We start from the raw sequence: 27,959 nt of genomic DNA, 5'->3' as shown, positions 1-27,959 counted from the left end.
TTATTTAAGTTAACTTACGTACAAAATCATAACAAACAACACAGCTAATACAAACTAAATATACCTTAATACTAAACAAATAGGTTACACACAAAAACATGCAACTGTTTTGTAAGTGAAAAAGATTGTTTACAGAATTCGTGGCGGAAAATACGTTCTTTACAGTAAATATGGTCATGGTACTTAGAAATTGGCAGTTCTCGAATGTCTTAAGAGTGCTAATTTAGTTATTATGTTATAATATGATATTTCAATGCATTGAAATATTTTAATTATATCTTCCACCAGATTCTTCTTCTTCCTTCCTTATTGATTGGAGGAGGATAAAACTTAGAACAGAGTTGATTACCTGTAACATGAAAATGGGGTTAAAAAACAACAAAACATGGTATTTCATAACAATAATCCTTGAAGTTTATGGATAGTTTATGTGAACTTAACTATTCATGATCGATAGCAGTACACATTATGTAAGGAAAAAAGTCTTTTCCGCATTGATTGTGTGAGACCTAATTCAAGAACCCATTCATGTGCGAAACCTACACCGTAATTGTTCTTATGGGAAGGTAATCAATAACTCTACTACAGTGTCGAGACAACAATACAACAATGTAAACAGCTGATCTATGCTGTGGTCAGTCTTCAAAGGTTCATTGATAGAACAAAGCAAATTTCCATTTGAAATGCTGGCATATGGTTATGCTAAACACCAGTCATACTATGGATGATTGTATGGACCGAATTTACGTCCTACTCAAGTTGTGTCTGGACTTGGTCGTCATTTATCATTGGGCTATTGTTTATTGATTTATTCAAACAATAGATGGTATGACAAATGAAGAAAGTCAGTGTGTGAACTGAAGAATTTTAAAATATGGAAATGAAAATAATAAAATAAGAGAATAAAGCGTATGGGTGGGAATAGCAACACATGATAGAGGTGAATAAGAAATGGAAGGAGGAGTAGAATACATGAGAAGACGAATAAGAAAAACGGAGAGAATGGCTTGGCGAACGATGGGAAGAAGAGAATAAAAAGGAGACTTACTAGAAAATAAGAAACACAAATATACAGGTATAAGAATTTGTATGAAGAGGAAGAAGTGAGTAATAGCCTTCGACACAGAGTTGACAAAAAGGTTGAACACTAAGAAACGTGGTGAAAGAAGGGGAAAAGATTTTATGACAGTATGAAAACCTTGGTATGATTTTGACAAAGAAAACTGGAAAATAAAAGTATGTAAAGTTTTTAAAAGAAAGAGATGAGAGTAAGAAAAGGAGGGAGGAGAATTAATTTGAGTTAATTTTGAAAAGCATCCAAAATTGATGAAAATACAGACATGAGTAAAAAAGAAACCGTGGAATGAGGTAAAAGAGAACCAGTAGGAGAATGGGTCAAGCAATAATTATTAGAAATAATTATAATGAACATATGAAGAAGTAAATTGTACCAACAAGAAAGGAGATTATGATGAAAATAGAGAGGTAAGAAGTGATGAAGCATTGGGTGGGAAGTAAAGGATAACCAGACGGCAAACGGATAAAATAAAATCCTTGGCGTAGTAGCCTCTGGACAGCTATATTTAAGCTTAATAGTTCAAATTACCTTTCTTCGTGCCCTAATGATTTTGTTACACCTGATGACTGAATCTAGAATTCGGGAACTGTTGCAGTATACTACTAAAAAGGGAAAATCTACCAAGCAAGGTAGCTTAAACCCTACTTAAAACCAAATTACACAAACAGGAAGAAAAAGCATAAGTGAATTTTAATTACATGGAAAAAGCAGAGGACCAAGGTAAGTCCGGTGATCCAATAGCAGCGGCCCTCTAGATACCATGTGACCTCTTCAGCACATCCGTAGAAGAAGGCGTTCCCAGTGACGGAGTCTCGGCATTCAGTGGGTAGGGGCTTCCAGCGGTTGACGTAGTCGTTGGGGCCACCAGAGCCTCCACAGCAGCCAACCTGGGTACAGCGAGGAAGTCATAGGTGAGAACATAGATTAAACATTCTACCTAATAGATTTGCCATGCACATGCATCAGCTGATGATAGTTACACAGAGAAATAGATGGGCGAAAACATAAATTGAAAATATTGCCTTACAGATTTGACATCCATATTGATCACTTGAAGATTGTGAGATAGTGGAAGTGGTAGGCTAAAACATAGAATAAAAATAATCCCTTATAGATTTGTGATGAGTATTGACCAGCTAAAGGCAATTACATGTAGAAAAATGCAATAGTAAGAATATTAAGAGATAAGAAAAATTACCATTTCAAATAATTTAAAAATGGCCGCGCAAAAGCGGCTAATAGTCATTCAGCTGTGGTGGGGTCGTAAGTTCTCCGAATGGCCACCTCGCTGCGCTAGTGTCGCGACCCCTATAAATATGGCACAAGCAAGACAACAGAAATAGTCTGACGTTAGGTTATTCCAGGGCGAAAAAGTCTCTGGAGGTCGAATATCTTATTTGATTAAACTTTAAATATCGTGGATTTAATTCTAAGGTGAACAATGTTTTAACCAAATTAGTTAAAGATTTTCCAGTTTTTTATTACGGTTCCTCTGCGGAAGTCCAAAATTTAAGTTATTTACAATCGGTTTCACTCTAAGACCTAAAACCAACCATTCAAATTTGTTCCCTTTGGTCACCCTAAATTATATGGGCTATTATGAATGTGTTTAATTGAACACTGAATAGTGAACACTATTGAATTTTTTGGGGCTATTTACCAACATCTGAGCCCAAACGTTCTAATTTAAAACTATAGTTATTATTACTAACCCTATTATTCTCATAAAAGTGAGCTATCCAAAACCGATTAGTGTAAGGTTTGCCCCTTAACAAAATTGCACCGTCACAAAGTTATAGGGAAAAACATACAATATGTACCCTTATCCGGGTTGAATATTGTAAGGTAACTATTGATTCCAGACAAATTGTTGGTCTCAAAATATCGTTATCAATCTTAACACATTAGTTTTGTTTGGTATTACTCCAAAGAGCGTAAAGAGGTTACAAAGTTTGAAATACAACACTTGCGTTGGATACATTAGAGAAAATTTATACGAAAACAAGAGATTTGATCTCGTAACCCACTAGGCAAACAATAAATCACAATAAAATTAACTGAATTCAGGAAACGCCAGAGACACAAGTAGGTTAACTTTATCGCGCACTGCGGTTATGTCAATGTGTCTGGCATTGCCTTACTGCTTTGCAGTCTTGATACAGTATTTTATAAACTGCAGTTACACTCAATGTTTGCCCATGAAATACGTTTTTCAATAGGAAGCAGCTTGATTACATAAATGATTAAAATGTATCTACCTACTTATTATTACAATAACGGGTTTCTCTGTATATATACCTTTATCCACCATCCTACTTAACATATTTTTACGATTGAGGTGTCATTTCAAAGCTTATAATGCAGCAAAGGGACGAATGATAAGCGAAAAGGCAATTTCCTTTAGAAATTCACCCCCTTGCGTTCAATTTATATCTAGGGCTCACTTTCAAAGATTCAGAGATTCTGTTGAACTTTAATAATAACATTTAAACAAATGTGAATTGTATAGTTTTAATGTTTAACCAGTCAGATTGTAAACAAGAGACGCAACAGTTTTCAAACCAAGATTTTGTTTGCTACTTTTTTTGATTATAACCTGATTTATAAATAAATTACTCTTTACGGTGTAAAATAAAATAAAATTAGTTATTGTAAATTAGTAGTTTCATTAGGTAACCCAACTACTTAAACAAAGATAAGCTTTGGTAAAAGGTAAAAATGTTTTGCATTGAATTTATTTTGCTTCGGAAACATGTTTTGAGCCCTTTTAAAATGCGCTATTTACAGGCTGCCTCCTATAACATTAAGTACATAATTTTTATACGCATTAAAGTGGGTTGAATAGCGTAAATATGTGCAACAATAGCTTATCTAATGACCTTAAAGTTTGCCTATTTATCAACTTAGTGTATTGAAAACTAATATGTAATAAAATTGTGTCACCAAAACGACACATATTTTTTCTCCTGCTAACTTTATTAGCTTATTAACAACCACTTCTAATAGGTAAGGCTCTAATGGGTAAAATCTCGATAGTTGCAATAACTTTTTAAAAGTAGTTTTACATTATTGGGTATACAATATTTTTTGGGTAGAAGACCAAAACAAATCATCAAAATAATTCGAGCTGTTTTGGTGGTAGAGCCTCTTCTAAGTTTTCCATTATTTTATTGGTTTTTATAAGGTAACCACTATTAAAATTTGAAATTTCCAATTTTTTTTTAAACAACATGAAGATACCGTAGACTCATTTACAAAATTTTATCAAACTCGGACCACAGGTGGGGTATGTACGTACAAATCCCCACACAGACATAACTTCAAATACCATTTTTGTGTTCAGGTTGGCCCAAAACTGATATATCCACCCATTACACAAACTCGAAGACGAAAACATTACTTTTCTTCACACACCAGGTGAAGAAAATAGTACTTACATTTTCCTGAATAAAACTAAGCCTTCCATTGGCCCAGTCGTTCTGTGGGTAGTAAGTGATGAGATTGACCATAGAAGAGTTGATGGTAGACTGTGTAGCAGAGCCTACAGATGTAAAAGTTAACAATACCGCGGCTCCGAGCAGCCCAAGCACGAACAAAACCAACTGGGCTATGCTGTTCTGTAACAAAATCAATCAAATAAAATCAGTTAAATGGTATCAGCTATAGCCATAGAGCGCATTGTATTCATAGAAAGTATGTGCTCTACAGTATGGCTATAAATAAGTCATTATAAGCTGCCTTCTGAATTTTAATATTGCTTTGATAGTAATTTAACAGAACGAATGTATTTCCAACACGTCTCAAGAATAGATTCACGACTAAAAAGTTGCCTGTGTGCGCACTCCAGCTCAACTGTCGCTAGACTTCAGAGCCTCCGAGTGAGTCGCGCAACAGTCCCCCGATTAGTCGGGCAACTGTTGCGCGACTCAAAATCGTCTGTGTGCGCCTGGCCTTATGAAACAAGAAACTTATCACAATCAAACAAAAATCCATACAATAAATTTAGTGGTGTAACTATATATTTAATTATGCATTTTATTGTATCATGATAATTGTTTCGTTTGCATCAATCGTAAGCTACAAGAGGAAGCTGTCCTTGGTTTCATGTGTCCGGGAGTTGTAAGTGATAAAATAAGTATCCGTGATATCTTCTTTACATAGAAATCGTTGCAAAGGTATCTTTATCTAAGAATCAAATACATTTAACCAACAAAATATTGCAAAATTGGAAATATTTGAATTTATATACATTTAAAGTATCAAATACATTTAACCAATAAAATATTGCAAAATTGGAAATATTTGAATTTATATACATTTAAAGTATCAAATATATTTAACCAATAAAATATTGCAAAATTTGAAATATTTAAATTTATATACTTTTAAAGTATCAAATACATTTAACCAATAAAATATTTCAAAATTGGAAATATTTGAATTTATAAAGTTTTAACAGAAAAGCGTCAGTTACTGAAAGGATATAAATTGAAACTAAGTGTCTAATTTATATTAACGACACATGATTTGAATGAGGGTTGAAACTTCTGACAGTAAACAACAAAACAATAAAGAAAAACTAAATATTTTGTCCTTCCCTAAGCAAGGCTCAATTTGGCTGCACTCTACAGCATTGAAGGTATTAAGCTATAAACGTCGTGGTGCAATGTAAAATTTAGAGTCCCGGTAAAAGCTCACAAACGCGGTGTAAAAGGACACCTGTGCCCTGGAGCGAACGATTAGCTTAATGTTCACCCACACGCTTTTATAAGCTTAAACAATATTGCTGGATATAACACCGTACTCTTTAAAAGCTGTTGAAATCGCGGGAAAATATTTATTAACGAAAATAACTGAGAGGTTTTGGATGTGATTATTGTAGATATTTTATATACTGAAAGTTCCACTTGTAAAATATTAAGTATCCATTACTGCTTACTTACTAAATATATTATAGGCCCTATATTTAATATATTACTATTTTCACAAATTTCAAAGTAAATAGAACGTAGTTTTAAGCTATAAATAAGATAATTAAAAAATCGTAACGAAATTTATAGAAATAGAATTTTTTGAATTCATACAACAAATATTTTTTTTTGCCTTAGATGATAATGTAAGACTAAATTGTCTGTGATTCCCATCACAGTTCAATAAAATATGTCTATTCAGGACATGTTTCGGTGTTAACTCCGTCCATCCTACAACAGCTGATCCTTGCCCAATATCTCTTTCTCTCTCACACAACTGATAAGCATAAGCTGGTCTAGTCTGTCCCTTGCTACCTGTGCGGTCGGTCTTGCGTTAGAACAGGCCTGTTTTTTAAATGTTTAATTGTTTTATATATTTATTCGTGTTCGTACAGTGTTTATCTTCTGACGATGTTAACTACTGATCAACTCTACATTATGTACCTGAAGCTGGCGATGGTGTTTTAACACCGAAACATGTCCTGAAAAGACATATTTTATTGAGCTGTGACGGGAATTACGTAAGTAATTTAGTCATACATTATGTCCAACAGCTCAAGGGCGACACACATGGATTGAAATCTTAGATGATAATCCAAAAGTTACCTAATAAAATACACACATAATGTACCACAATTCATGTTTTTAACACACCGACACACAAACACACACACATATTTTCAAATAACACCACTTACGATGAAAAGGAATACCGTATTCTCCAATAGTGCACTGGCACAGGCGAAGAAAGATACGAAGATTACTAAAACAGCCTTCAACATGATGAGATAGAGTCCCCAGTATATCAGGTAGATGTCCAGGTAGTCTATGATGTCAGAGAACTCATCTTCCCACCACAGCCACAATGAGAGACCAAACACAGTCAGTCCTAGACCCTGTGGACATCAACAGTAATATGATCAACAGTATGTAATATGATGAGGTAGTCTATGATGTTGGAAAACTCATCTTCCCACCACAGCCACAATGAGAGACCAAACACAGTCAGTCCTAGACCCTGTGGACATCAACAGTAATATGATCAACAGTATGTAATATGATGAGGTAGTCCATGATGTTGGAAAACTAATCTTCCCACCACAGCCACAATGACAGACCAAACACAGTCAGTCCTAGACCATGTGGACATAAACAGTAATATGATCAACAGTATGTAATATGATGAGGTTGTCTATAATGATGGAGAACTAGTTGTTTCTGGGTTGTCCCTAGTTGATTTACCCTAAAAGTTGATGAAACCCTTCCATTGAAGAAAAGGTGTTTTTAAGTGTGTGTGTGACGTTTATTTCTTAAAAGATGGTTCTGAATTGTTCCTCATGAGTTTTAATGGCCAGGAAAATCAAGGATCTGCTACGAGGATATAAGATTTGACATCCGGATCTAATCTGTGTAGGTTACTGTGTCTGACATGAGTAAAATATTGTAAAAAGTTTGAGAAGCTTAGGGCCTGAAAATCTCATTAAGCCTGTTGAATATTTATAGCTTGTATATCTTCAATATATCTATATATATACATTGTATATCTTGCATATATCTATCAATATTTTCTTACTATTATCATTGATTTTTATAAATAGTCAAAACTATTATAAAGAAGAGGTGGTGTCTGTCTGTGAGTGTTTGTGTAAGATAAGCTAAAAAACTAATGAACCGACTGGGCTCAATTTGGACAAAAGTAAAGCTACAGCTCCGAGGGTACATATAGAACTATTCCCGCTTCGATATTGACTTAGGACTCTACTACGCGGGCTTTCAAAAATATGAGGTGCGAGATGTAAAAGTAAATATTGACTCATAGCATCAATGTAACAAAAACAAACCTACAAAGTTTAAAAATATAAATAAGGAACTAACTTAAAAAAGAATTTTGATCTCACAATTTCACACAGCTAGTCAAACATATTAAATACTGCACGAATATTAGAACAGAAACTGTAAGGATCACAAACTTAAATAAACTGCATTTTAGCACCTACCAAAATTCAAGGGCTCTGAAACCCCATCACGGATCAAACCTTAGGTTTGCCATAGGTTGTTTTGAACTATAATTCTCCGATTCAATGAGAAATATAAGTTTCTTTGCCTAAGAGCAACTGGCTTCAGCAGTAGACACTGTTGTAGTAGGTACACATATTGAATGGCTTTCATAGTCTGTTGCTATAGGAATTCAAAAGAACTACTGTATTTAAAAATGGTAGGTAGTGTGTTTTACTAATGTATTCTGAGTAAATGTAACCATAAATTCAGGATTCGCTCGGAGATTTGGAACAGTTAGTACCAGACTGCGACAAGAAAGTACAGGTGAGGGAGGTCATCGAATGTTTGTCAGCTCCCATATCAGACGCTACAATTCCGATTCCTCCTATTGTTACCAACATACAAGAGATGATGAGAAAAAGGGATCAAACATTTGAAAACCAGTGTCAACAAGTCAGTGAGGGAGGTCATCGAATGTTTGTCAGCTCCCATATCAGACGCTACAATTCCGATGCCTCCTATTGTTACCAACATACAAGGGGTGATGAGAAAAAGGGATCAAACATTTGAAAACCAGTGTCAACAAGTCAGTGAGGGAGGTCATCGAATGTTTTTCAGCTCCCATATCAGACGCTACAATTCCGGTGCCTCCAATGGATACCAACATACAAGAGTTGATGAGAAAAAGGGATCAAACATTTGAAAACCAGTGTCAACAAGTCAGTGAGGAAGGTCATCGAATGTTTGTCAGCTCCCATATCAGACGCTACAATTCCGATTCCTCCTATTGTTACCAACATACAAGAGATGATGAGAAAAAGGGATCAAACATTTGAAAACCAGTGTCAACAAGTCAGTGAGGGAGGTCATCGAATGTTTGTCAGCTCCCATATCAGACGCTACAATTCCGATTCCTCCTATTGTTACCAACATACAAGAGATGATGAGAAAAAGGGATCAAACATTTGAAAACCAGTGTCAACAAGTCAGTGAGGGAGGTCATCGAATGTTTGTCAGTTCCCATATCAGACGCTACAATTCCGATTCCTCATATTGTTACCAACATACAAGAGATGATGAGAAAAAGGGATCAAACATTTGAAAACCAGTGTCAACAAGTCAGTGAGGGAGGTCATCGAATGTTTGTCAGAATGGAAATTCGCTTAGACTGCAGGTTTGCTGTGGCGGGGGCATTTTAAATACAGTAGTTCTTTATAATACCTATTTCAACAGACTATGAAATCCGTTCAATATGTGTAATTCAACGGTGTTTACTGCTGAAGCCAGATGCTCCAAAGCAAAGAAAGTAATCTTACTTATTGAAGCGGAGAATTATAGTTCAAAACAACCTATAGCAAACCTAAGGTTTGATCCCTTAGGGGCTTTTAGAGCCCTTGAATTTTGGTAGGTGCTAAAATGCAGTTCACAACACCTCTGAAGGCTGGAAATTAGAAAATAGTGGTTACCTTAACTCAGAAATCTTTATGGATCAAGTTACCAAAACACTATTTCTATTCAATTTATATTTTTATAAACCTTTATAAAAATTTGTTTTGAATGAAAATATATATTTTTATATATTTAAGGTTCTATTTATCTACATTCCTAAAGAAGGTCAAGTAAAGACAGTTACTTTTTGACACTAGTTTTCAAATGTTTTGTCCCTTTTACTCATCACCTCTTGTATGTTGGTAACAATAGGGGGCATCGGAATCGTAGCGTCTGATATGGGAGCTGACAAACATTCGATGATCTCCCTCACTGACTTGTTGACACTAGTTTTCAAATGTTTTGTCCCTTTTACTCATCACCTCTTGTATGTTGGTAACAATAGGGGGCATCGGAATCGTAGCGTCTTATATGGGAGCTGACAAACATTCGATGATCTCCCTCACTGACTTGTTGACACTGGTTTTCAAATGTTTGATCCCTTTTTCTCATCACCTCTTGTATGTTGGTAACAATAGGAGGCATCGGAATCGTAGCGTCTGATATGGGAGCTGACAAACATTCGATGACCTCCCTCACTGACTTGTTGACACTGGTTTTCAAATGTTTGATCCCTTTTACTCATCACCTCTTGTATGTTTAATTTCTATGTAATGCTTTTTGGTGTAAACAATTAAAAACCAAAATAACTAAGAGACATTTAAAGCTCTACGTGAAAATAATTGTTTCAGCGGATTCCCCAATACAGAATTATCTAAATTTGTTAGAAAAAATAGTAGACAACAATGAATTACCTTTTTGTTTACATGTTACTGTGGTTATGTTACAAAATATAAGAGTAGTGTATTTTCTTTCAACAAAGTAATGAGAAAACAAAATGTTTGCTCTGTCTTTGACGTATTTACGTAGACTTACTTCTAATTTAAACGCTGTTTTGTTTATGTTAAAGTTAAATCTCTTTTAAAAATTTTGTTCAATTTAGGTTTGTGTTTGGTACAAGATAAGGCTTTTAAGCTAAAATTCATTGCCACGAAACGAATATTGTTTGGGGATAAATACATGATATGGATGTTTCTGGGGTTCTTTATTAGATTGAACCTAAAATTGTGTCGAAATCCTTCCATTGAGATTAAAGAGTTTTCAAGTGTTTCAATGGCTAGGGAAATCGAGGATCTGTTTTTAGGATACCGCAAGGTATGGCAACATAATATAATCTGTCTAGGTCTGATTCTCACATTAGTACAGTATTGTAAAAAAGTCGGGAAGAATAGAGGCTGAAAGTATATTAGGCGTGTTAATTACGCATAGCACTTATACTTTTTAATATTTAAAATAGTGTAAACAAATTTAATTTAATAAGTTCCTACAATGATACTGGATAATAGTTCTTATGCAATTCGTGTACAATATTAGATAACATAAAATATTAAGACCGGCGTGGAAGTTTTACATTTTTGCGGGAAGGGTAATAAGTTGGACACACTTGAGGAGTATGAGATATATAAAATGAACGTACACGAAGAACACAAGGAATACATCCTCAATGATAAACTACAATTCAAGTCCCACTCCCTCTTCAACACTGTTATCTCATCTGGAACAGCTGACTACCGAGCTGATAACAGAGAAGGACGGGACGAAGTTACTTAACCCGTGTCCAGTCTACCTACAACCACTACCGTGCCGTGTCATGATAGCGCTATTGTGTTATTTCGTGTTTAAATGTTCTGTGTTCCGTGTTTTGTTCTATGTTTAAATTATTTGATGTTTTTGACATAAAGCTCCGACAATGTTGCAGTGCAACGAAACATGTAAGCTTTGAACAACATTAGTTGAAATAAGACACAATTTTGGACTACTGACGGAGGTAAGCCTATATAAGTTAAGTTATTATTGGTTAGGTTATGTTAGATTAGAATCAAAGAAAAACCTTAACCCACAATCTAGTATTGTTACATACAAATTAAATGGTAGTAGTGCATTAGAGGAAAAACTCAGGCTGTAATAAATTAGAGTTTTTACATCGACTTTTGGATCAAATGCGTATGTTTACTTTTCCTTACCCCTAACATAATTTTACAAGGTTAGAATACAATTTTACAATCTGTCTCTATTTATGTCTGGGGAAAATCCCCCAACTCATTATAATTTTAAAACAATCCTAGGGTTTATTTCCTTCTTCAATTTTAACAAGTTCGAGGTCAGCACATTTGAGGAATTTGGCGACACGGATTACCATGTATAAATAGCGAAACTTGTGATTGGGATGACACTCACGAAATATTTGCAATGAATATAGAAAACCCTAAGACGCCTAATGAGAATAAAAGTAGTGGAAAGAAGAGACGTTGGCACCACTAACTGTGAATCGTGTATTCAACGAAGGTCTAATTGAACTGAGAGGTAGTATCAATGGGTCATTTAATCTCGAGTCCCAGAAGTTAAGCTGTCTCTTCTAGTCATTAGTCCAACAATTCATCCACAAATACCTAGGGAGTGCAAAACTTTAAAACAACCAAATAGAAAATACCTACTGTGACTTATGGATGACATAACATCCTGACCCATACATGTCCATTATCCATCGGCCAGACCTGCCAACAATTGTTCTCCTCCCAGGATGTTAAATAAGGAATATATCGAGTCCATGATTATGTCTGTTGTTTTGTATATTGTCGCCCATTATGTGAATGTAGATAACGTCAATAATATTTCTTGGCGCTGTCACACTAACAATCTATAGTTACCTCAGTGGGGTTCCAAATGGAAGGGGTGTGTTCACCCTTGAAATGACTGTGTTCGGTCTCTAGTTGTAGTTGTGGTGAAAAAATAAATTCTTAGACATCATATATTAACTAAACGTATACATGATATACTAACATCTCTACATAATCATGGTCAAGACGTTTTAGCCATCAGTCGAAAATGCCAAAAATTGGCCACCTCCAAGGATAATAACTGTGAATGAAATCGAATCCATGATGATGACAAAAAGTGATTCTCAAAATTCACAAGCAAAAGAAACAGCATTAGTCCATGTTCCGAATCCACCATCCCTTAAAGGGGAGGACACTAGATCTATACGCCATAATGTGAATTTTGCAGGTGTCAGAGACGAGGCGATACCTTGACACACATAGTCAGCCTATCATGCTGTTCATCACCCATGTGACCCTACACCCAGGTCATGCAGCCACATTTAATGCCCAACCAGCCCAGGGGTTCACAGGGCCATAGCGCACAGCCACACAACATCCAAAACCACCCATTGATGAGAACAACTGGTGGTAGGAATCAAGTCCAGTGTAAACCACCACGGAATTCCGACTGGAAGATGCCCTTCCCAAGGCAACATCAACAAATAAGTTTACTTCACAATACAAAGTACCCCATCAGTATGGACGAATGCTTGCATATCAGCCTGCAGATAGAGGGGTGGACCCGATGAGACCTTAAGACAAGTTAAGGTTTGCATCAATCCAAATGCTACTGCTAAGGAATCTGCAGCCATCAAAGACGACTATTATTTTTCAGTCTACCAGCAGATGGGTAATTTTTCTGGCGGTAATGACCTGAACATAAAAAAACCGTATTGGTTTACACTGGACTTGATTCCTACCACCTGTTGTTCTCATCAATGGGTGGTTTTGGATGTTGTGTGGCTTTACGCTATGAACCCCTGGGCTGGTTGGGCATCAGATGAGGCTGCATGCTCTGGGTGTAGGGGCATATGGGTGATGAACAGCATGATAGGCTGGCTGTGTGTCTCGAGGTATCGCCTCGCATTTGACACCTGGAAAATTCACATTATGGTGGACAGGTCTTGTGTTTTCGTCTTCAAGGGATGGTGGATTCGGGACGTGGACTAGAGCTGTCTCTTTTGCTTGTGAATTTTGAGAATCACTTTTTGTCATCACCATGGACTCGATTTCATCCACAGTTATCATCCTGGGAGGTGGCCAATTTTTGGCATTTTCGACTGATGGCCAAAACGTCTTGACCATGATTATGTAGAGATGCCAGTATATCATGTATATGTTTAGTTAACATATGATGACTAAGAATTAATTTTTCCACCACAGCTACAACAAGAGACCAAACACAGTCATTTTAAGGGTGAACACACCCCTTCTGTTCGAAACACCACTAACGAAACTTCATATTGGTAGTGTGACAGCGCCAAGATATATTATTGACGTAATCTTCACTAATATTATGGGCGACAATATACGAAACAACTAACATGATAATCGACTCGATATCTTCCACATTTAGCATCCTGGGAGAAGAACAATTGTTGGCAGGTCTAGCCGATAGATAATGGACATGTATGGATCAGGATGTTGTGACATCCATAAGTCACAGTAGGTATTTTCTATTTGGTTGTTAAAGGGTTGCACTCCCGAGGTATTTGTGGGTAAATTGTTGGCCCAAGGACTTGATGAGACATCCTTAACCTCCGGGACTCGAGATTGATGAAATGATTCATTGGTCTAACTCACAGATCAATGAGACCTTTCTCGAATATACAATTCTTAGTCAGAGATACCAAAATCTGCTTTTATTCTCATTAGGCCTCTTAGGGTTGTCTTTATTCAATGCAATTTTCGCTATTTAATGCATAGTAATCCGTGTTGTAGAATTATTCATATGTGCTTTCTTAAACGTGATAAAATAAGATAAACCTAATGATATTTTTTTATCATAAAGAGTTTTTTTGGATTTTCTTTAGACATAAATTGTAAAATTTTAATCCAATCTTGTTAAATTATGTCAGGAGTAAGGCATAATAAATGTACTTATTTGATCAAAACGTCTATGTAAAAAGCTTGTTTATAATAGCCTGTGTTCTTCCATCAAAAGATTTGATGTTAAATGGATCTTTAGAATGGGTTGATAAAATAAAAAAAAGTTTTTTAGCCAAGAAATTGAGTGTCCCAGAATGTGATTAAATGTATAATTTAAGTATAACTATGAATAAGTGAGTAGAGACAGATAAAATAAACTGTCTTCCATCTTGTGGTCAAGAGACTATCCTAGTTAGTACTCGCATGGATAGTTAGAGGCGGTCAAAGTTATAGTTTGATTGTGGCAATAGAGTAAACTTGCGACTCTCAAAGTTTGGTAAGTTTCGGATTGTTTTGGTACTCTTCAGCCATTATTATACATATTTTGAGCCATTTACTAAACAGAAATTAAAAGGTACAAATATTGCTGGTTCTTTAATGATAAATTCAAATGTAATGGGGGTTTTATCTAATATTAATTAGGAACATTAAAAAATGTGTTTTTATTAAAATTTTCTTATAAAAAAAACATAATATACATAGATAGCTTAATGAACTGAGATATGCTTAATGAATTATTCAGTCTCTAGTCTTTCCAAACTTTTAAAATACTGTACTCATTTAAGAATTAGACCTACACAGATTAGATCTGGTTGTCATTTCTTGCGGAACCTCATAAAGGGTCCCAAATTTTCCTTGCCATTAAAACCAAAAAGCAATTATTCTGTATCATCTTTTACGGAATAAACGTCACATACCAGCACCTAAAACACCGATTTCTCAATGTTGTAAAATTTTAGGGCCAATCAACTAGAGACAACCCAGATACATCCAGGTTGTGTATTTATCTTCAAACAGCATTGGTTTTATGGGAATGTATGGCAGCTTTAAAACCGTGTAACATGTACACACATGAAGAACACACCATTACTAAAGGAGATTTAAATTTGAGAAACAAAACAGCATTTAAGTTATCTCTAATTGAAGAGTTGTTCAATCAACAAAAAACTATTTTCGTCAAAGACTATCAACGCTCAAAGCAAACCTTTGTTTTCTTATTATATTTTTTAAAGAAAATACACTGATTTTACATTTGTGACACAACCACAATAAATGGAAAGGAACACAAACACTTAATTTAATTTTACACGTAAACAAACGCTAATTCATTGTTGTCTCACCATATTGACTAAGTATTTGGATACTTCTGTTGGGGAATTCACTGAAACAATTATTTTCAAGTAGAGCCATAAATATCTCTTATTTTGGTTTTTTATTGTTTGGACGAAAAAGAGCATTGCATAGAAATTATGATTTCCAAATTAAAGCATCAATTAATGAGAAAAGCAACTATGCTATCCAGTTCTTTTCACCCATTTAAATACTTATCAAACTAAAAAAAGCTATACAGCACAGTAATAATGTGGTTTAAACGGTCCTAAGAAAGAATACATTCAGCTCATGCAATTACCAAAAACCCTATTACATTACTGTAATCATCTTCAATACCCAGTTATAACGGCTCTAAGACGCTGCAATAACACTTTCCAAAGTTAAATTTCACCGTAATTGTAACTGGTCCTACTTGAAGATAAGCCGATTGTTACGTGCAATGTAAGTATTATAATGAGTTTTGCAAGATTGGAGGTTCCAAAATCCTAAAATCACCTTCTGTAATCGCCTCTTAACTGACGTTAGCCCTCGGATATTAGATACTTAAGCTCAATGTCTTCCTTGGCTCTTGATTAGAGCTTTAGCCCTCTCCACGGTGAATGCTATCATAACTGAATGAATTTGGTTTAATTCTTTTGTCATTATTTTGAAGTGTTTTAGTCGTAACTTTTTGAATGTACAGTAATACATTTATTTTTTTTTAAACGCAACCATAATTTTTAAGTACCGTGAAACACTTTTTTTAACGGCAATACAAGCTTAAGTGTTGGTATACTCGTTTCTTTATTTTATTGCTAATCAGCTGATTTCATTTTTGCTTAGTTGTGTATGAGGTTTAGTGTTACTAGGAATGTATTGTAAAAAATACGAATTTTGGAAGCTTAAGAATAAGATAATTATAATTATACTTAACTGTTGAAGAATAAGATTTGGAAGAATAAGATATGATGGTATCCTTGTTTTTCTTTACTTCGATGTCGATCAGTTGGTACACATTGCTAAAGATTATGTATTGTAGAATAAAACATTAAAAGTATAGGATTTTATGGCAAGAAATGTTTGACATTAAGTTTCTATGTGTGATTCCAGTACCTAATAAATCAACTGTTTGTAGACTAGTAAAAAATGTAAGGAAACCGGATCTTAAACAAAAAACATAGACATACATACATACTCTAGCGAAAACACCTTGTTCAGTCTTATTTACAATAAATTCCCAGGAACACTAAACCTCTTAAATAACTATGTAACAATTTATATAAGCTGATCGACATTATAGAAAAGAAGACAGAGGTTAGGAGGGATAGACATGACCAACACATGGTTTCATCAGGACCTTAATTTCAGACTTAATTTCGCGTGACTGTTGGCTGTGGGAATACTTAAGAAGCAAAGTGTTTGTTTAGAAATTTCAAACCATTCCTGAACTCAAGCAGTGTATCCGGGAAGAGATTGCTTCTAATCGTCAGGTGCTGCAAATATGCACGAAAATATGGGAAGCATGCGTTTAGGATAAGGTCATCACCTAAGTGATATAATGTGCATACATGAAAATGGCATAGTAGTGTGTAAAATATAACATTATTTAGTATATACAAATGTATTTTGTTAATTAGTTTTAAAAAACTTCAGGTTATTTTGACGCACCCTGTATAAGCTTTTTTCTTAAACAGTGTCTCATAGTATTTGTAATTTGAGGTTACGTTAAAAATATAATTTACCGAGTACTAATGAGGTTGTATAACGTTTCCTCATCATACTATTCAGTTATCACCAATTTTAAATCAATTTTTAAATATCTATATGTAAGGCCTGTGAATCTTGTGGAAGGAGGAGCTATTTTTACCGCGCAATATTTCCTTGTAACATTCAATCTCCCTTCGGTTACCCTCTTCCATCCATCACCGATGCAATATGTACACAGGGATGATGGATGGAGGGTTACCTACAACCTCAACTATCACTCAACAATATTACTGTAGAGGCTCTAGGAGTTCACATGACACATCTCTGAAGAGGACTTGTACGTACTGTACAGAGTGAGGCAATAATAACGCCCAATTTATGAATAGTACATTTTTAATACCACCATAGACTAACATCTCAAGTAGACTTCTCATTCTTTTGTAAATCTGAAGTTTTTTTTTCTTTTTTTATCACAATTGTATTTACAATCTGTTCATTTTTTGAACATTCAGCAAATACAATAACAATTATTTATAAAACGTTAGTTAGTCTCTGTCCATTGGCAGATCTAACTTAACAAAATTTCAACGAAAAAATAAATAAGTAAATAAACAGGGGAAAATTAAATTGTTCAAACAGAACGTGAGCTTAGGTCCAAGACATGAATCCTTTTCAGCCTGTATATACTGGTACTGTTGTCCAAAAGGTTTAGAGCCAGGTGATTGGGGTGATTTTCAAGCTTCTTTAGATATTTTGTACTAAATTTGGTTATTTCCTCTTCAACCGTCGGAATCCTACTGTCCTTGTGAAGGATATTGTTATTAACGTACCACGGGGCTTGCAGGATGAACCTTAAAACTTTTGACTGGAATCGTTGGATGATGTTTATGTTCGACATACTGGACGTTCCCCACAGTTGGATTCCATAAGTCCAAATTGGCTTCAGGATTACTTTGTATAGTAATAATTTATTTGCAATGGTCAATTTTGATTTACTATTTAGGAGCCAGGAAAGATTTTAACACCGGACGGAACTAGTATTAAAATTTTCCAGCTGTTCCATAAAAATTAGAAATCTACTACGGAAATATGATTAATCTATGATACAAAAAATCTATGATTAAAAAATCCTTTACAGTTATTTTGTATACGTATCAAACGCTTATCTCAGGTTATTTTAACTCAATTGTGTAATTTGTACAATCTCGTTGTAAAATATACAGACTGTCCCAAAAGTCCCGGACCGGTTTAATATTTCCTAAACGACAACAGATAAATCAATAAAATTTTGCACATCAACACTACACTTAAAAATCTACTTTTTTAAGGAACTATCAATTTTCTGTCATATCATGGGGACGTCCCACGAGGAGTCAGAAGGAAATCTTAAATAGGAGCATAGGTCAATATGCACATCAGTTTAAAGGGCTTAGCTAGCAGAGTTCAATGCCGGAAACCGCGCCTCGAAAGGATTACCCGTTACAAAATGGTGGCCGTTCAAAGATTTCTTGAACCTGCCATTTTGAATCTTTGAACGACTGCCATTTTTTACTCAGGCGTTCTTTTGAGCTTGAATTTACGGCATTGTAATCTACTAGTGAAGACCTTTAATTTTATGTGCATATCGACCTATGCTTACGTTAAAAAATTTTTCTGACTCCTAGGGCTGTGCCCCCAAATGCAAATTAAATGAATCTTTGAACCACTGTTACTCTTGACTTGGTTGTCCGTTTGAGTTCAAATTTGCAGCATTATATTCTGCTAGTAAAGACCTTTAATTTGATGTACATGTCAACCTATGCTTCTATTTAAGATTTCCTTCTGACTCCTTGCGGGACGTCCCCATGATGTGACAGAAAATTTATATTTCCATAAAAAAGTAGATTTTTAGGTGTGATGTTGATGTACCAAATCTTGTTGATTTATCTGTTGTCGTTTAGAAAATATTAAACCGGTCCGGGACTTTTGGGACAGTCTGTATGTTTCAATAATATTATTGAACAACTTTAAATTGTTTGAGTAGACAAATCCATTATGGACTTGGTCCATAATGTTTTTTGTAATTATTGAATTTCCTGGATACATTTACTTCATTTCCAGCAAATATTTTGGTGTGACTTTGAAAGCCCTTGAACATTAATGTAAAATAATATTGATCTAATATAATATAATGACTGTTTACTTTAAAAACGCAAAAAATACTACTGTAGAAATATACTAAAAATAAACAACAACACTCCAAAGGAGAAATAACAATGTTAAAATGTGCTCTTAACAGTCTCCTTTTCGCACATAATCAATATTTTTCAAATTTCTAAGAGTTCACAACTCCATACCACATTGTATACTATGAAAATATAACAGTTTATTCATACAATGTGAAAATTTGGTTGCTTTCACTGCCTCACCTTGCATTTCATAATCTATTACAGCAGCTATATACACTAGAATGGAGGACATATGTTACCAAATACTATCACTCTACAGTATTACTGAGCTTTGTTGATATAAGACTTCATATACATTATCTCTCAAGAAGTATCGACTACTTTTAGCTTCATAATCTATTACTGCAGCTATATAGACATTAGAATGATGGTTATAGTGACCACCAACAACACTTTAAAGTATTACTGAGCTCAAACAAAATAATATAGATGGAATAAAATAGTCAAATATATAAAATAAAAATAGAAACTTTTCATAGCAAGAACTTAAACACAGTTTCTTACAATTGCACAGTCCATCCATATACTAAGCCACAAAAATCCATGTACTAATTTTAAGTTATATTATTGTATGTCACCATTGTAATTTATTAATAAAATAACAAATAAAGAATATTTTGATTAGATTTGAATTGAAAAAAGATTACCTTATCCAAGTATTCGTCTCTTAGAACTTCATCAGGTCATTTGTGTGCAACCACATCATCAATGTACTAATACATCGCGGTATGTCCATAAATCCATTAAAAAATGTGCCACGATCACAACAATTAAAACTTGTCATGTTTATAAAATAGTTAAAATTGAATAAAACTTGATAAAACTAATTAAAACTGTACAGGCTGTCCAGCACTCTATCGCTGCCTCTGACATAATACTGACTGAATAATTATGTTTCTTCTTCTCCCCAGTGCCACCTGTATTTAACTTTGTTTTGTGCTTTTATTTTATATTTTTTTGATTAGTAACTTGAATATATGTATCAAACTAGCAGAGTGCCCGTCCTTCGTACGGGGTTGTAATATAAGTATAAAATGCTTATTGCAGTTATACTCAAGCTTTGCGTTTGCAATAAGGGAGGACACAGTTTGATAAAATTTGCTTTTTTTAAATTTACAGTATTCTATAGTACTACACATCTACCATAGCCATAATGTTCTACCACTTTACCTAAACAATAGATAAAAATAAATTATAACAATTTGCCAAATATCATAAATTATTCATGACATGAAAAACATAAACATAACTGTAAACAATCCTACTTTGACAGTTCTCATTGCGAATCACAGTTTTTTGTTGCTGCTTAGTTCAAATTAGCTGTTTTCATAAATGCAAAAAAATAGTGCTGCACCCTGTCGGTAAATCTTATAATTTTTTAATGTTTTTCCATATCATAGAACCAACTTTTTTAGTTGAAACAGCTGACTAAATTCTTTAATTCCCTTTAAATATGAATACTCATAAGGTTAACGTGGGGAATTACAGAGCCACTGGGGCGGAGCCCGAAAGGATTTTTGAGATAAGATCTGAACATTTAGGATATTACATGGGTCGAGTGTTTTTAGCTCTGGCGATGGTGAATTATTCTTTGACATCAAGCTTAAAACCTTTTGGTAATACTACAACTATTTCCACGTCGTTATCAATAGTTGTGTCGTTGTGCGAATCCGACATTTTATTATCGGAATAACTGGATTGCTGGTGTTGTGATCTATTAGGTGATGGGCGATCTCTTTAATAAGTACCTGCATAGCTACAAATATTGAAAGTGTAGACCCTGGTCTTGAGAGTAACTACAGATTGTCCCGGAACTCTCTATTGTTTTAGGGCATTGTTCCTAAGTAAGGAACATATCTAAATATCATATTTATATTGTCCGGAAGTCCTTAGTTACTCACACAGCCACTATTTCGGTTTCTTCACTTATTATAATTTTTCAAAAGAATTGTTTAACTTACGAAATTGAAATTATGCAAAAAGATGCATGACAACTTGACAAAAATACAAAACAATTATGAAAATTTTTGTTTTTACTTTTAGTTTCAATTTCATATGATTAACCTTTTTTATCATTTAGTGAACAAAATGACAGCTGTGTGAGTAACTAAGACATTTTTAAATACGATATCTAGATATGTTTCTTACCCAGTAAAAATGCGGAGAGTTCCGGGATACCCTGCATATCAGATAACTATCAGATAGCACAAGCAGTTGATTTATTTATGAACGTATATCTATTTAGATGTAAAGGAATCAATAAATTTTGAATTGGGATGTTAAATGTTGAATACTGGATGTTTTTTGTCCTAGATCTGAGAGAGGTAAATGAACCAAGCTGAATGATGTCTTAGGGATGTTGAATATTAAATATTGGATGTTGTTTATTTGGTTGTTGGAGGGTCAGTCCATGTCATTAGTATTTCTAGGTGGTTTTCAATTGAATTAATTCATAATTAAAGAGCGTCCTTAAACTGAGAGAGGTAAAGTACTGCAAGTACATGCTGAATGTTTGTGGGAAGTTTAATTTTGAATTTTGAATGATAGATGTAGAAACTATTATATATTGATAGGTCAGTATGTCAAGAGTTCTAGAAAGTTCAACTGATACAGCTTAACACCATCCTCCCAAGAGGTAAATGGATCTTGGTGAATGCTGGGAATGTTCTCAGAAAGTGTGTTGATTGATCCAGTTAACATAGGAGGTTCTGTCAAATGTCAAAGTGTCTAACATAGTTAGCCCAAGCCTCACAGGAACCTAACACACAAGTGTTTACTGGCATTGCAGCCGAGACTTCGGTCAGGAGTTTGTCTTGATCGTATTAGAGCGTTGCAGATCAAGTTAGTGATTAAACTCCAGTTGAGATTCAAGTAGTGAATTTATCGAAATAGGTTCGAGCTATTTATATCAGTACAGATGTAGTATATGAAAAACGAGGGGGTGTAAGAGGTGGTTTAAAACTTACGGTAAAACAAATAAAGCAATACCCTTTTAATTTTCAAAGATCGTGTCCTTTACTGCAAGACAGTTAAACGGTGAATAAAACTACTAATTTAATAATTTTGATTGATAAATCTACACCTTAAGAGATATTTACCTAAATCAATCAGGTTACAAGGATATAAAAGTAGAATATTTAAAAATAATTTTCATAGAATGTTTTGTCTCTTGTTTAAATTTCACGGTGGTTTAACTTTCAACTGCTGTTAAATTACAATTCAAGTTTAAACCCTTTAAATGCAAATTGGAACTATAAAAGCAAACTCTAGAAATGAGTCAAGGGGGTAAAGCCCTAAATAAAACTACTTTTAAGTAACCATCCGTCTCTCCGCTAGGTCATAAACTTAAAATGACACCTCAATCTTAAAATTCTGTGCTAGTACGGCTGGAAAAAGGATGTAGCAGAGCCCTTATTGGGATTGTATTAAGTGTATAGAAGATAGATTGTAAAAAAAAATTTTAATCAAAAAAGTATGTTAGTTTTTATTTAAATATTATACTGTCAGTTAATACAGGGTGTTAGTGCTCGATGTAGATTTAATCATTGACATTGCTCTACTTGCCGTACCTCGTTGGGTATCGTATAAAATTGTAATTTACAATGCAAATTTTACTAAGGACCTTTTCCGCTGGACGAACACCACTTTGTTTTTATTGTGAAATTTTATAAGTGTCTAAAAGTCTTGTTCAAGGCTTAATTATGTTATAACTAAGACAGCGGCTAAAGTTTTATATTAAGAGGCTATACAATATGCATATTTTATTTTAATAAAACTTTGTAAAGAAATACATACATTATATATGACTAAAATAGATACAAAACAATACACAGTTTTACACAATGCCAAAACACAAACACAAATGTAAGCAATGTTAAATATGTGCCAGCTGTTACATGTGTCTGGTATTTATAGCAGTTTCTAACTTTTTTTCCTGAATTAATCTTTCGATTCTTGTTTTCTATGTTACACCATAAAAATTAACTGTACGATGTTCATACGATGTAGTATAGTATTTGCTTTAAGTGTTAAAACCTTTTAATTATTTATAGATAGGTTCTTCAAATGATTCCTTTTTAGGTTATAAAAACAAAATAATAAAAGTTGCAAAAAAATATTTTAACTTCCTCAAATGAGAAAAAAATTTGTATTAACGAACAAAGCACCTAACAAAACCAGAAAAACTTTACGATCGCCTTCAAAAAATCCATAAAAACTAAAATCTATAATGAAGTATTTCTAATGGTGAAACTAAGGGGTAAAAAACTTCATAATTTCTTCTGTTGTCTCTTCTCGTGGCGTAGCTATGTATAACAAGTTTTACTTAATACGTTTACTGGCTCTAACAAACACTACGCTATAGTATTTCGAGTTTTGCCGTGTAAACGATAGAGTTAAACTAAACCAAAGACACCTGAAGTAGACATCCTAGCTGTAACATACTGTATTATCTGTTATCAGCTCTCGCTGTTATCTTCAAACTCTGTCAACACATAAGTGAGTCAGCCCACAATCAGGTCAGCTTAAACGAGGAATTCGTATTGCTTTTGTATTAATAAGCAAGGGGTTAGGTGAAAGTATTTAATATGATTTGTAGTATTTATTACTTAAATATTGAGTAATTATATAGACAACAAGAATTAATTAGACCGTCAGACGTGCTGCGGTTAGCATAGGTTCTGGCGTCCACCGATGGGAGTGCTGTGTAGTTACGGTGTACACGCTACGTAACTACGTGGCGCTCGAAGTGGTGGACGCCAGGACCTATGCTAATAACAGTCTTTTTATTATTTTTGTCTATGGTAATATATATTCACAGATAAGTTGCCAAGCGTAATATAAATTAACCATCCGATTAGGTGGAAGAAGTAATAATTATTGCTACTTAAAATAGTTACCTAAAATAAAATATTTCAAAACTTAGGTAGATTGCTGAAGAACGTTCGGTATAAACTATTGTGATTTCTAGTTTATAAAACGCATAACTCGTTTCTGTATTAAATATACAAACATCACAAAAATGAAGCTTCAATAGGTTGAATTAAAAATTACTTGATTACTTTGACAAAATCTGTTATATTTCTGACTAAATAACGTAAATAAGTTTATTTTTTGTGTGGCAGTTTTATATATTTTCAGTTCGATTCTTAAAAATGGTTTGGAGTAGTGAAAAATTGTTTGTAGCTATATTTACACACATAACGTTGACATTTTAAGTTAAACATACTTGTCAGACTTCGTCAATACATAGCATTGAAACTTCTTAAAGATGAACTAAAAGTGTAGTTTAAAAGATATTTCCCAAACAAACATGGTTGAAATATAATTTAATACTAAAAATAACCTATCTATAGAGCTATCAACATTTTGATTCCTAAGAAAGCACTTATGACATAGGAAAAAACTCTCTTGGCTTATGGTAATTTCATTTGTCTATAAATTATAGCTAATCTTTAGTTGTTTGAACAAGTTTCACGTATTAAACTATTAAGTTTTATATATTTTACACCTGAAAATGTCACAATGGAAGAACGTTGAAATAAAACACAGCTGTTGAGGTAACGTACGCTGGGGAAAATAAGAGACACAGCGTTGATTAAAGTAGGCTCAGTTCTGTCGTAAAGTGTGAACTGAGATGGTGAAACTGTGTGCAATAAACAGTTATCTCGGTGCGTGACGTAATATCCACGCACTCTACAGTAACACTACGTACACATACGCACACACACGCGCGCGCTTCTAACGCAAACATACGTCATGACTTGCACTGGACAAAGAACATTGTTACTCGTTGAAAACACTAGAGTCTGAAACTCTAAAACAATCTGAATTGGACATGTGGTAAGGCACTATTTTCATTAATGGCATGATGAATCTGAAATTAAAATAAACTGGTAATTTAAGTAAACGAGAGGGATTAGGATTGTATACTACGTAAATAAGTATTGAAAGAAAACATAACGTGTTTTAAGAGAACTATTAGATAAATAAATCAATCACTAATTTTCAGTAGTTAAATTATGTCGGTTGTAGTTCCATACCATAAATAGTGTTTTAACGACCTCAATAGATAACGACTAAGATTAACAATAAAAGAAGCTAATTTAAATTACAATTTTCTAATCAGTTCCGTATGTTGTTTACAATTTGTCTGTGGTTAGAAAATAAACTGATTATTAGCTGTTAAATTAAAATTAAAATTAAAAACCATCATGTGACCTTAAAAACGCCCTTAAGCAAAAAACAAAAGCCTAGGGGATCAAGCTCTAAAGGGAATTTGACATTATAATTACAATACTCCACTGCGATAGATAATAAGCTTTTAAATGACTCCTCAATCCCAAAAGTTAAGTGGGACGGACGAAAAAGAAATGATACAGAGAGTCTGCTTTGTGATTTAGATTATATTTTACAAAGTAAAAATGTATTTATATATTAAAAACAACGGTGAGTTGCCGATAACGACTGCTTTTGTAAACGAATTTGTATGAGTCATTGTTTAGTGTGTCATTGATGATAAACATAGTATGAATCATACAAGTTGTAACATCAAGGAGAGATTCCCAGAACATGTTAGTAGAGTCATAAATTCTATAGATATCACTAGCTATTTATAAATTTCGATTTTCATGTTTAGTTTTTAATATTGTTTCAAACATAAACTTTAATCGAGTTTTAAATCAAATATTTGAACTATGACTGTCTACTATGACACTTAATCTTCAGCAACATTCACATTTAACTAAAAATCACATCTTTCGATTGTCGGATATTTGCACACAAGTATTTAAGAGATTTAAATGGTGCTTCGGTAAGTATTAGACAGCTTTGGTAAGTGTACGTACGAGTTACGGGTATTGAGACCGATCGAAATTAGTAGAACTAACTACAAACATCGTGAAATCGAATTTTTGTTTCAAATTAATGAATGCTGAAGATGAACTATCATACATTTTTAACATGTCCAGCATGAAATTACTTCATTAGACATCTTATATTGCATCTAGTTAAGTCTTTATTATAAGTATTTTTTTCTTTTTACTAAAAATTATAAAACACTGTTTAATTGTAAGTGAAACAGATTCTTTCCAGCAAAGCCTGGGTTAAGATACAATCTTGTTGCTCAATCCCTTGTCTATTGGATCTCAGGATAGCTTAAATATAATAAACCACGATTTTTAGAAGTAATTGCATCCTAACTTTTGTCTCTACTTTAATACTTAACTTTGAAATGGCGACCATGCAAATGTATGGTCGTAGCAAATGCATTATACATGTTATTTATTACTTAGTGTCAAATAAAATACTTATGTCTGATTTAATCCAATTACCCTTATATGGAGCAAGCTTAATCAGCTATAAAACGAAATTATTGCTGGTTGAAAATTCTCATACAAGTTTAGAACAGTTGTGTAAACGAAGTTTATTTGAATATAACAAAAGAGCATTTTGTATATTACTTTGATCATATTTATTACATATTACAATACAATTTCATGATGTATTAGCCAGGGAATCGTCTAAATTAGGCAAACTAGGAAAGGTTTTAATTATTGTTTAATTTTAAAAGTATTTATAGTTATTACAATTAATATTTATAAATATTTTACTTATAATTTCATTATTTTGCTGTAAATGGAAGGAATGAGACAAAATGGAATGAACTTTAAAGGTTTATAGTTGTACATTAAGGGGTTGTAAGTAAGTATTTATGGTTGAAAGGCTAAAGGTTTGGGGGTTATGATTTTGAGGTGAGGATTCGGGGGCTATAATGGTTTTACCTATATAAACTAAGCGTACACAGTTCATATTTTCGATATAGTTCAACAAGAACATAAAAAACATAGTAATATAGCACAGATTTAACTTTGCAAAAAAATGATTGGGGCATTGGCATCGTCCTGTAATCTAGCTACTAGGAGGTTACGAATTGTGGATATTTATAGGCATGCACTGTGGATATGTATAGGCATGCACTGTGGATATGTATAGGCATGCACTGTGGATGCGATGCTTCCTTGTGTGTATTAACGTCCGCACAAGTGAGTACTACGACTATCCGCAGTAATATCCTGATAATAGGACCAATTAGTAAATTACAAGGCAAAAATGTGATTCGGGTTCCACTATAATCTCTAGGTCCCTTAGTTGCCATTAGCTGTATGGGCTATTAATTAACAGCTGTGTCAAAGTATCGTGACGGCCTTAGACACTAACAAGACTACTAGATCGTGCCACTCATCCTACACTCATCTCTACTCATATTTGGCTTAAAATACCTACTTTGTATGGTCGCCATTTCATTGAAAAGTATTAAATTATTCTAAGAGTAAGAGAAGAACCACTGATGAACCTGAGCTCAAGAGAGACTGAAAAAATGTATTCTTCGTATGGTCGCAATTTAAACTAAAGTATTTATGTATTTATGTCCAAATCACACAGTATAAGGTTAAGTATACTACTTTTGCGACAGTAAACTAATAAACTTACAAAAGTGACGACATCCAGACAAAACAGGAAGTATTTGATGGTGCTGATGCTCTTCTCTAGCTTATCCGCGGACGCCATGGCACTTGCACTCTATCACCAA

At 33.9% G+C, this 27,959-nt stretch overlaps 1 protein-coding gene across 2 annotated transcripts; it reads right to left on the bottom strand.

Moving 5' to 3' along the window:
* LOC128987297 (tetraspanin-2A) lies at nucleotides 1-27,959 on the bottom strand. Of its 2 annotated transcripts, none has more exons than XM_054408068.1 (5): nucleotides 27,860-27,959; nucleotides 6,762-6,944; nucleotides 4,516-4,695; nucleotides 1,777-1,965; nucleotides 1-349 (listed from the first exon to the last, which is right to left on the bottom strand). In XM_054408068.1, the coding sequence occupies exons 1-5, from the start codon at nucleotides 27,935-27,937 to the stop codon at nucleotides 269-271; spliced, it is 711 nt and encodes a 236-aa protein (XP_054264043.1). In that variant the 5' UTR covers nucleotides 27,938-27,959; the 3' UTR covers nucleotides 1-268. The 2 variants fall into 2 exon arrangements, with proteins under 2 accessions (XP_054264043.1, XP_054264042.1); XM_054408067.1 differs by having other exon boundaries at nucleotides 4-349; nucleotides 6,747-6,944.

This window comes from Macrosteles quadrilineatus, unplaced genomic scaffold (genome assembly GCF_028750875.1).
Source record: "Macrosteles quadrilineatus isolate MER2022 unplaced genomic scaffold, UCM_ALF_1.0 Scaffold_2__2_contigs__length_208266976, whole genome shotgun sequence".
NCBI lineage: Eukaryota > Metazoa > Arthropoda > Insecta > Hemiptera > Cicadellidae > Macrosteles > Macrosteles quadrilineatus.
This window is presented reverse-complemented; position numbering and strand designations above follow the sequence as displayed.

Coding starts and splice junctions, on each gene's coding strand:
- LOC128987297 (XM_054408067.1), bottom strand. CDS start 27,937: ATGGCGTCCGCGGATAAGCTAGAGAAGAGCATCAGCACCATCAAATAC. Junction 6,945..27,859: donor GTCTGGATGTCGTCACTTTT/GTAAGTTTATTA, acceptor TGATGTCCACAG/GGTCTAGGACTGACTGTGTT. Junction 350..1,776: donor TGGTCCTCTGCTTTTTCCAT/GTAATTAAAATT, acceptor TTCATGTTACAG/GTAATCAACTCTGTTCTAAG.